This window comes from Cydia amplana, chromosome 15 (genome assembly GCF_948474715.1).
Source record: "Cydia amplana chromosome 15, ilCydAmpl1.1, whole genome shotgun sequence".
NCBI lineage: Eukaryota > Metazoa > Arthropoda > Insecta > Lepidoptera > Tortricidae > Cydia > Cydia amplana.
The window spans coordinates 12,452,721-12,464,733 of NC_086083.1; the positions used below are offsets into that span (position 1 = coordinate 12,452,721).

At 37.8% G+C, this 12,013-nt stretch overlaps 1 protein-coding gene across 1 annotated transcript in view; it reads left to right on the plus strand.

Moving 5' to 3' along the window:
* The window catches only part of LOC134654593 (N-alpha-acetyltransferase 15, NatA auxiliary subunit), a 116,833-nt gene that overhangs the window by 99,505 nt on the left and 5,315 nt on the right, over positions 1-12,013 (plus strand). Inside the window, exons 11-12 of the mRNA XM_063510061.1 lie at positions 9,205-9,302; positions 11,471-11,569. Of these exons, the coding sequence (XP_063366131.1) occupies positions 9,205-9,302; positions 11,471-11,569 (197 nt within the window). The remainder of the gene's footprint in view (positions 1-9,204; positions 9,303-11,470; positions 11,570-12,013) is intronic.

Below are 12,013 nucleotides of genomic sequence, written 5' to 3' on the forward strand. Positions count from 1 at the left end.
GGAATTAAGCAATAAATTAAGCAAAACAATTATTTCAATAGCAACTACCACCACTAACACTATAAATAAGTCAAAACCGATTATTTTTTTATTTTAGGGGGTTGATGGAGGGGTAAGCTGAATTTATTTTTTATTTGCAAGGATCGTGTAGAATACCATTAGGAAGCTTACATAAAATTGAGTCGTAGGACTTACTTTGAGTTTATTTTACGAGGCGAAACACCTCGTAAAATAAACTCAAAGTAAGTCCTATAAAAAAATGCATTTAAAGTTGCAAGTTTTGATACAAAAAAAAAATCTTCTCTCTCCCTAAAGTTTTCCAAAATTGTTAACATGAAGGTCGTTATTATTTAACAAACTAACAGAGCATGGACTCAGCTGGAGAATTATCAAGTTACCCTGATCTTTATTAATTTTTCGACTGCAGCCTGTTTACCCAAAATTCATAACAAAATGCTTGACCTCCGGCGACCCGGTATGCGCTCGCGGTTTCGTTTTAGTTTTACGAAACCCGAGTGAATTAGAGCAGCAATTTATGTGTGCGACGTGTCCTAGACGTATTAGGGCACAATGCGTTGCGTAACGCGTTATTAACGGAACCGCCGCATGCGCACGCCCACGTTACAAAAAGCATGGCTTTTTAAGGATAATTCATGCACTTACGACTTTTAGAAAAAGGTAAAACTGAGGCTTTATCAAACACACACACATGTTTAAAAGTATACCTTAGATGTAAAGCTTTGAGTTTGATCTAGAAGTCTTATCGAGGCACATTCAGCAACTGGAACGCGTTATCTTATGTGGATTATCGTCCTTATTATGCTACAAAAGGATAATAAACGGTACCTAATGCTGTGCAGCTTTTGAAATGCTCATTTTGTGAGTAAATAATGATGTATTTACTTATTTTCGAATCGGTATGTTTTGAAATCTACTTTAAACTCTTTGTATCTTTTGATAAACCCTACAGACTATATTGTTGCTTCTGCCAGTAGGCGGCAGACTTTTTTATGCGAAATTAGCGTTAAAACCTAAACTGAAACGGATCCAGCAATTGAAAAAAAGTGTAAGCCGCCGTCTTTGCTATCTTTCAATAACGTAGGTATTTAGACTGTATCTATGAATTCTATGCAAGTACTCGTACAAATTGAACTGATTTAAATTTCGCAATTCATTCTGTTAGTAGGTACATACTAAGTTATTTAAAACAACGGCGCGCTTAAAACTTTATATCCGGTTTAGAAAATTTGTTTGGACTAATTTATCTGTATGGTTTTTGGTAGTAAACTTTTATTCCTTTATTAGTACTATTTTACTCGCTGTGTATAACAATTTATTAATAATACTCGTTGTGTCTAACACTAAAATAAGAATTTTAGAGGGATTTATTACAATAGGTACTAAGTTACTAACTTTATAATGTTAAGGATGTCTGACATGATGCAACTGAGTTTAGAAGAGAATTTTAGAAAATTTTAGTCGTTGTTGGTTATGGTGATATTATTAAAATGAAAATTAAGAAATGGTTACAAAATGTATTCAAAATTGTATTTTCTCTTAATTGAATTGAAAACAAAACAATACGAAACATGTCGTTATGTATATTGCATAGCTAATCGCAAAACGATTTCGAACGGATCGTTGTTATCAGCGATCAAGACCGGATCCAAGAGTAAAAGTATACTAACGCCAGGAACACCTGTTTTATTTAGCACTTTTGCACTCAGTGGTTTATAGCCCGGGTCTCATTCAAGTTACCTGAGCTAGTATGACATATCTTTACTTTAATTACTTTCTATTTTAATTTGAAGATTATTATCTATATTTTTATCATCGTAAAGTGCGACTGCAACAAATGTTTTTTTTTTAACAGCTTTCAAGCTATTTTCTCGTCCTTCGACAATGTCGTTTGTTCGATGGTGGTGCTCTTCTGCTGCCACTGCCCTATTTTGAGGGTCATTTTACCTGTTCTACTGGACTAAAGGCACTACAAAAGAATACATAAATATATACAGAACTGCTTCATGGCTATGAAATAAATGGGGAACCCAGCATTACCTAGTTTACAAAGACTACACTTTCCAATATAAATAACTAACCTCACAATTCACCAAGTACTTGATAAAATCTACAGTTGGACTTGCTCTTGTATCAATTGAACTTATACTACCCTAATAAGAAACGTCGTATCTCTCATTGATTTTTATGTCCACTTAAGTCTTATTAACTCTGGTCAGACAGTACTTACAGTAAAAAGTGGTCGAGATACGTGACTGTACAGCGCTTTATTGGTGCAATGTTATGCACAACGAGTCCCGATGGCCATTGGTCCGATACCATAATAACCGTAGATCTTGGAACGCTGGAGACCACGATTGCTTAGAGCTATAGAAATGTGGAGCACCCTGATTTAGGACTATAAGGAATCCAGGAACGTAGTTAGGAATTTAGTTTTTAAATCCATAAATTTTTTGGGCGGTTTAATGCTTAGGTACATGCCATATCGATCGGTTATAAAACTTATAAAACTAAGACAGATTGATTTATCTGCGTTGGTTCAAAGAATTTTAAGACACATTGAGCCTAGCAACTAGCATAGTTTAAGTTTTTATTTTGTAAGTAATAACAAAAATATGTATCTCGATTTATTTAGTAAACATGGCCGATGCGATCGTTGCATAAGGCCAAGGTAAATATTACATTTGTGATGAAAAGAACGAATTCGTGTTTTGAAATTCTAAACTTAGCATTCTGCCATTCTAATTAAATTCCTTACTTTTTTAGCGTCATCCAACCAAATGTCGTCAATGTCAATGATTTCAATAACTTCAACTATTAACCCTGCCTGTAATACTCTGGTTGTCTTGGAAGAAACAACCTGATAAAAAAAATAGTCACGTATGATTGGTTACCCATGGTTACCCCAGGCGCACCCGCGCCGCGGCCGCCCGCGCTCATGTCGCAAATGTTGCGAAACTGCAATGCCGCTGTGGTCAGCGACCTTAATGAAACCGCCCATTGTTCGGGGATAACTGCTGATAGTAAAGGGACAGTTCAGTAATCAGGCATGTGCGGTGACGACACATGGCTCCTTTATTTCACTGATCATGTCATGATATATCGAGTATTGAATTCTAAATAAAGTGCTCACGTTATTGACTATGCTTTTGAGCGAAGCTGAAGGATGAAGTAAATCGCAACTAACAGCGCAATAGAGAAGATAAAGCACTCGTGGTATTCAAATATCACTTCATATAAATAGGCTGCTTTATTTACAGTCATTAAAACTGCCTATAATATACGTGAGCCTAAACTGAGACCCTACAAGATCAGTATGTTGTGTGTAAAGTCGCTTATTCCCTTTTGCTTTTCTACGGTTGAATGTCGCGGAGTGTTCGTCACGGTTTGGGTGCTAGTGTCGGTATCTAGCTTTCCCAAACTCGTGTCAGACGTAATCCACGTCATTATAAACACCACCTTGTTCCCTCGGACTAAAAATTACTTTTAAAATCATATGCCTAGCTCAGTAACCGCTCTCTGAAAGCAGTTTACTATTTGCCTCTGCGGTCGTATTAGCAGCTTGGAAATGATATACATATTATTATTATCGCAATTGCCGGCCCGTATTTATATTTATTTACGCATATTTTGTAAGCCTACTTTCATTAAAGAAATTGCTTCACGTGTCTTCATGTAGAACGGCTTCTAAAATATATGTATCGTAGTTCCTGCAATGAAAGGTTATTCTATTAAATAGCGCCTTCATTAGAATTACGCTTTCATTCTAAATAAATTGAGAAATTTGTGATCTTAATGAACATAAGATACAATTGGGCTAATTATTGACTGAGGTAGACGTTAATTCGAATATCGGGGTAAGGTATTCTGTTGATTTACAAGTTTTTGCTACTAAATATGCAAGTGAGTGAACATCAGGCATCAGTATCTCCAGTTGCCTGATTTAAAATCAGGCATCAGTACCTCCAGTTGCCTGATTTAAAATGTTAAATTAAATAAAAAAAATATGTCCTTTTTTGATCGGGTTAAAGTAATTAATAAATTAGTAGTCGTGACAAATGAAAAACTTGAATAATCATAGGTGAAAATAGATTGCGACAACTGCGCTTGTCGGCGTCAAAGATGTTTATCTCGCTGTCAGTGGGGTCGTGACTGGAGCCCTGGCCGTCTCACGCGCACCTTATCACCGGATCTGACATAATCGGCCGTGCCCACTTTGATAACGGCTGCCGAACCGGCTACCAGCTTTGGGAATTTAAGGACAAGCTGCGATTTATTGCGTCTTGCCTGATACAGATTTTAGTGCTAATTTGACCTACAAAGATTAGGATTTATTCTTAAATCCATATACAAAATGTTATTTAGTTATAGATTACATTTTACCAAATTGAAATATGGATTAGAGAAGTTATATTTGCGCTGTAGCGGAGTCTTAATATATCTCTATAAGTGATGGTTTTTTATTCCTCGTTTGTCCTCTCTGGTATCTTGTACAGCTCTAATGAAAGTTAAGACAGGTACGTGTCTATTTATCACACCGAATATTCCCCAAGTTTCAGACTCGCCAGCTATACGTTATTTTCTTTGGTCGGCAATTGATAGTTCACGGTCGTTTTAGCTTTAGTAAAATACAACAGTACTATATTTATCTATTAATCATTTATTTATTCACACTTGAATGCACCTGCGTTAACTACATTAAGTATGATAAAAAGTTGTCACCACAAAAACTTAACAAGCGTTATCGACAACGGCTTTTTCTACGGTTTTATCTACTCAACTCAACCAACAGCGAACCTTGTTTGAAAGCCGAGTGTTTACTAGTATTTAATTAGTAAATCCTGTCTTTCTTGTGTAATATTGTTTGCAGAGAAACCCACGCGCTTGAGCTAGAACTAGAAAATATAAATAAATAAGGATTTTGAAGTAGTACGTACAGGGAGCTGCAAACATTTTGAATTCATTCATAAAGTGGCTCAATTTTGCAGCTGGGTGTACTACAGATATAACTGACCCCACCTGCATAGAAATTTCTTTGCAGAGGGGGTCAACTGACTCTGCAGTTGACTGTACCTTACATTACTGTAATGTAAGCATAATGTGCACCGAGTTAGTTATAGTTGCTGCACTGCACTTAATTCGTTGTATTGTATGACAGTCTTATCACCGCACACCGCTTTTCAAGCCAATTAAGCCAAACTTTATGAGCTTTATAATTCCGTAACTATTTTTGGTTATTTTCGTTAAGGCGTGATATATCTATTATCGCTTACATTTTAAATGTTTTTCGTTAGCTACTTTAAGAGAATTAACCCAGAAGTTCATGATAACGAGACGTTATCTTGAACAACAATAGTGTGGGCGAAGCGCGCTCCCACGCAGTGTTGTTTGAAGACGTCCACTATTTGTATTTATTGTTCAATGCCATTTTACCTACTAGTTAATTTACCGCAAAGTGATTCTATTTCCTTTTCAAATTACAGGTCAAAGGCCTTATATCCTTATATGACTGGCCTAGTCATTCTGCCCGGCTAGCACATGATTGGCGCGACAGTATCTCGCGGCCAGATAGACTACCCGTCCCTCTTTTAATAACATAGTTACAAAAAGACGGGTAGTCTATCTCGCCGCGAGATACTGTCGCGCCAATCATGTGTTGCACCCTACGTGCAACAGTTGACCTTCGTAGTAAATAGCCGTGTGCCTAACACATTAACAAAGTGCCTGCATATCCTAAAGCGGTCGCTAACAGCTGGCCGGCTGCTAGGCTAATTGATGGACATTGGCCTTTTACAGGCATAGATAATGAACTAGAGCTGGACCAAGCTAATTCTGCAGGGCGTTTGCAATGGCAAAGTGAAAAAGGATTGAATATTAATAATATAATTGATAGTACTAGTTTCTTACTAAATGTTAGAATTCAATTGTGACTATAACTCTGATATTTAAATTGTAATCGGTTCTCCGCGATACAGGCATTGCCTAGTGCGGAAACCCCTGGTATGTCTGTAACCATTATCTGAAATAAATGATCTTTATTCATATTCAATTCTTAATATAATTTTTGACTACCTTAACTGGTCCTAGAAATAACCTGCTATAAAATTGATTGATTATTGATTATTAACAGCCTGCTTTATTAATTGATTATTAACAGAGCTTTGTATTTTGTCGGGTTCTAAAAATTTGGAAGCTTATATCGATGATACTATCCAAAACTTATTTGTTTAATAAAAAAAGCAGCAAATAACATTTTGTAGAAGTATGTACTCGTACAGAACCTTGAACTTTTAATGCGAACGTTTCCTTACTGTCGCGATAAGACGTAGTCGAATTGCTATTAAAGTTAGCTGCCCAGAAACCGCATTGTTACACGGCAATTTGTACCTGTTGAACTTTCCCATCATTTCATAAGTTAACAAAGTGCCGCCATTCAGTGTTTTCACACCATGGGCTATATTGTCACGCGTGCTTTGTACTTTTTATCGTAAAACCACAGTCTTGTTTGCGTCAATGTATCGGCTTAATATTGTACTGACAAAGGCAAAACTCGCAGAATAGTTCTGTTATTTGTTTTACAAAGGGGGAAAAGTTGTTGTTTTATCTTTCGCGCTACTATAGCAACCGAAAAATTCCAATATTGAACAGTCAGCAGCAGAAGTTGCTAAGCGGGCGAGATACTCAAAATTATCTTGACGCGCTTATCTTTATCTTTAACTATTGCTGCTGACTGAACCAGCCAACACGAGAAAACAACTTATAATTTGCAATCAAATTACTTTGGCACTCTTGTGAATAAAATTGAACTTTCTCATCAATTATTTGATGAATAAAGGTGGTGGAATGTGGCGAAAATAGATTTCATTGTTTTCAGAAAAGGCTACACAGTTTTTTTTTTTTCAATGTTGACTTGTAGAAAATGCACAATGACGATATTGACGTCTGCCGTAGTAGTATAAAACATTCATATCCGATAGACCAATACGTATCAACTCACATGGCTATATCTATACCACTTGTTAATTATGATAAATTATCTACTAATAAGATAGCAACAAAATGCCCAAGTCCTTATACATCGACATTGATAGAAACTACAAAGTAGGCGTTAAGCAAGGAGCGACATTGCCAACATCATTAACTACAATCAAGATCCCGATGAAGATGTACGACTATAATATACTTATTATCTTATTAAAGCCCATTTAGTTGTAATTCGCCTGTTTATAACGTTCTAACAGCCTATCCTTTTATGCTATGTTGCACTACATCGTTAGTCCGCATGAATTTTAATATACACTTTACTTACTAGTATGGTAACCTATTATTACGTGTTCTGTGTGATCTGTGTCGCCTATATGATCAGTTGCGTTATTAGTCTGTGTCTTTAAGAAATACGAGGGGCGTTCAATAAAAAGTGAGAATGAGTATGTTATTTACAACTTTTATTAAATGTTATTTTATTTTTCGACATAGTCACCTTTTAGCATAATACACTTAGTATATCTTTTTTCTAAACTTAATATTCCATTTCTAAAAAAGGTTTCATTTTGAGTACTTAAAAAATCTTGTACTGCAGCGACTACCGCGTCGTCGTCTTCAAATTTCTTGCCTCTTAGGTATTCCTTCAATCTCGGAAATAGGTAGAAATCACTAGGGGCGAGGTCTGGTGAATACCGAGGATGCTTAAGGATATCGAACCCAGCATCACGTATTGCAGCCATTGCAACGGCGGACTTGTGTGCCGGTACATTGTCCTGATGGAACAACACAATTTTCGAGAGTTTACCTCGCCGTTTTTCTCGGATCTCATTGCGCAATGTTGCTATTTGTTTGGCATATAAAGAGCCCGTAATAGTGGCTCCATGCTCGAGATACTCAATCACTACGACCCCTTTACCATCCCAAAAAACAGAGCCCATGACCTTATCGGCAGATGGGCCCACCTTGAATTTCTTCGGAGTTGGAGATGATGGCCTTTTCCATGTCATAGACTGCAGTTTCGTTTCAGGGTCGTAATGATGGAGCCATGTTTCGTCCATTGTTATAAATCGCGCCAAAAAAAGTTCCCGGTCTTGCTGTATCAGGTCCAAAGCTTCTTGACAAATCTCGACTCTAGTTTGTTTTTGCGTGTCAGTAAGCATTCTGGGTACCCAACGCGCTGATACCTTTTTCATACCCAAGCGTTCATGTAAAATATTATGCACGCTCCCCGTTGAAATCTTTACATTTTCAGCAATAAAACGAACCGTGACACGACGATCCGCCAAAACTAAGTTTTCGACTTTTTTCACAATTTCTTCAGTTACTGCTGTAGTAGGGCGTCCGGAGCGGGGGTCATCCATGGTCGATGTTCTTCCACGTCTAAATTCGGCGCACCAACGTGCAACTGTCGAATACGGAGGAGCATTAGACCTTAAAGTGTCCCGTAAATCTAAATTGACTTGGTCCGTAGAAAAAATTTTCAAACACAAGTATTTAATAACGGCGCGCAGTTCAATTTTCTCCATTTTCGCTAACGTACTCAACAGCATCGCAAAGAAATCGCCGTATTTTTTTTTAAACAAAAAACAGTTAGTTTTTTTTTTCATGGCAATCAGCTAGGTAGATTAGTTTTACCGGCCAGTATTTACTTTCCTAATATTTAAAGAGTTTGCATCTCATTCTCATTATATATTGAACGCCCCTCGTATGTACACAGACATGATGAAGCGTATTTTCTCTTCTGTGTTTGTGCTACTGCTTACGGATTAATTATTTCTGTTTTTTATTTTATTTCGTTTCGTCTTATTTTATAAGCCGACAGCCATTGTTCGACATAATATGCCACCACCAGGGCGACCTACGCGCTACGATCGTAGCCGTTAATATGGGAAAAACTGTATGTAGGGAAAAGCGGCTACGAACAGAGAACCCGCCTAGCGGGTCGCTGGTAGTGAATGTGTTAACGAAACTTCGTTCGTTCGTAACGTTCGTCGCGCATTAGCAAAATACTGATAAATTACGAAATCCTTTCATACATACGGTAATTTAATTTCCACTTCGGGAAAGTCCTGCTAAATAGTTGGAAAGGTTTATTTTTACTAGGCCTATACTAACAGTACCTACCAAACATTTTGTGCATGCGGTCTGTAGAATACAACAACAATGTCTGTATAATAATATATTGCATTTTGTTTGTTACAGAGAATCTCGCGCCGTCCGAACTGAAGAAGCTGAGGAATAAACAGAGGAAAGCGAAGCGTAAAGCCGAACAGGAAAGCATGCTGGCGGCACAAGTACAGGTCGGTATTTGTATGTAAACTATCTTCATGTCACTAGTTGTCTAGCTTTTACCTCCGACTTTTTGTTTCAACCGTATCATCGTTCACAGAGAAATACGGGTTTTGTTGACTTATCACAGAGGTCCTAAGGACTATTTTCATTATCCATCATTACAGTGCATTGTTATCTGAATGAATGCAGCATGAAGCGGAATCGAACATTCATACTCGTACCTCTATAATATATTCACACCCCAAATATTCGGACAAGCATACCAAGAGAGACTTAACTATCTGTACTCTGATGGTAGCGTACAGTTAGCACCAAACCCTTCAATGCCGTAGAAATAAGGATGTGTTCCGATATATTTCGTCACATTGGCCGTCACTATCTATTTGATCCTGAGTGTCACCGTCGTCTGTAATACCTGCCACCTGTTGTCTATAGTATATGATGGTGGCTGATATTGGGAGTTTGGCTAACGGGCAGTTTCTACTTTGCTTTTTTTCTGGACGTCACTTTCTTCCGCGGGTGACGTAAGTATTACGCCTAGGGCGATTACTGGCGGCCCCTTGAAGTTAGTAATAGCTAATATTATTTAGGAATCCCAATTGCCTTGCACCTCGCTACTGCCAACTCTCACGTACTTTTAATGACTAATAGGCATTTTGAAATTTCCTCAAGATCACAGACACGGCATATTTGTAATTTCCATGTGTTCGCTAATAGATATTTTACCAGTTTAGAAAGCTTAGCTTGTATCGGCTAATGAACCGCGATCTCCATAAAGTGCGGTACCGTATTAATTACTCGTACCAGTTCAGCTTTAGCTTGAATCGTTGTACAGGCATCCAACACGTGTGACTGGTTATTTGTAGGCTTCATGTCAATGGGAAAAGGGTTTGTTAATGGTAATTTTGGAAGTTTCAAGAAGTTCAAGAACACTAAAACTGAGTCTGTTTAACAATACAGCTATCACGGAACTTATGGCCCCGTATAGCGCCTGGTTCAATTGTCTATAGCAGGCCTACGATATATTGCACCATTTACAGATTGCTGTCTGCACATCACAGGCACTCTAATAGTAGTTTATGCAACAGTGATATAATAAGGGTTCTTAAAATTCAAGGGTCGAAGTTACAAAACGAGACGTAGTCGAGTTTTGTAAAAAAAGACCCGAGAATTTTAAGAACCAATTATGAGCTGTTGCATACATTACTTTTTCTATGACAGCTGCAGCAAAAAAAAAAAAAACAAAAAAAAAAAAAGAGTTATTATTAAAAAAAAAGAGTTATTATTTAAAAAAAATTGAGTTATTATTAAAAAAAAAAAAGAGTTATTATTGTAAATGAAAACATACCTCTTTCAATCAAGATGATCGGAACTTGTATCTTTAAAAAAAATAAAGCAGTTGTATTATACTCATAAGATGACTGCTAGCAGTCATCTTATGAGCCTATAGACAAATCATTCAAATGACATTGCTTTAGATATCACTGTCAGTCATTTAATTGACACATTTAAGTGCTGGAGTAGAAAAAAGATTTTAGAGAACCGTGTAAACCGTGTTATATATTGGCGTAGCGTAGTCAAGAAACAAAAAATGCTTCCATTGTTATAAATCCCACCAATTAGTGCTATGAAACTTACACTTGACATACAGATTATTGATATGGGTCGCACAGAGAAGCAATTGAGTTTCAATGAATCTAATACTAGTTTATTGAGTGAAAATTATGGACCTCGTAAATACCGGGCTGTTGTATAAAAATCCTAATAAAACGGTATTCAATTTTATTTCCGGCAGACGGTGATTCGCCCTTACAAGATACCCCAGCATAAAGTGACATCTAAGATGTCTCAAGGGCAACATTGGTGTAGAGGGCGTACACCGTACACCGATGTTGCCCTTGAGACTTTTAAAATTAGCCAACACGCCACTCATGTTTCCACATCTACCCTCGAAAACGCAGCCCTACTCTGGACAACCAGCTAAGGCAAGCCAGAGACAGAGGGCCCTGTCACACCCACCTGTCGGGTGACAGGACGCCCCAGGAGCTCTAAGGTACGTGGAGCTACTCCCCAACAGCTCGCCACAAGCGGCCCTGCGATGACTTCGCCCTTATGGCACGAGTAGCGAGGTGGTCGTTACTGATTATAATTGATTATGATCTTGTTTGTTTTCCAGGTGAAAAGAGAGCAGCACCACAAGGCGCGGCAGCAGCAGGAGCAGGGCGACCCGGAGGCTCCGCAACTAGACGAACTCATCCCCGACAAATTGGCTAGGGTGAGTCGCTTTATACCTAGATTACCTTAACGCGCAGCTCCTAATAGATATACAGTCAGCAGCAGAAGTTGCTAAGCGGCCGAGGTGTTCAAAATTACCTTGACACGCTCTTATTCTCTTAACAATAAAGTCACGTCAAGATCATTTTGAACACCTGGCCCGCTTAGCAACTATTGCTGCTGACTGTACGTGGGAGTACGATCAAGGAATGTATGTGTCACTTCGTATCTTGTCACTATATATTTATAACACTAATAATTTAAAATAAGTATCTGGGAGATCGAGCTTTGCTCGGAAAACAAAACAACTGAAAAATTCGCGTTTTCCCAGCGATAATACCTAGCTAGATCGATTTTTGGCCCCCTAAACCCCCCATATAGCAACTTTCATCGAAATCGTAAGAGCCGTTTCCGAGGTCCCCGAAATATATATATATTAATAAAT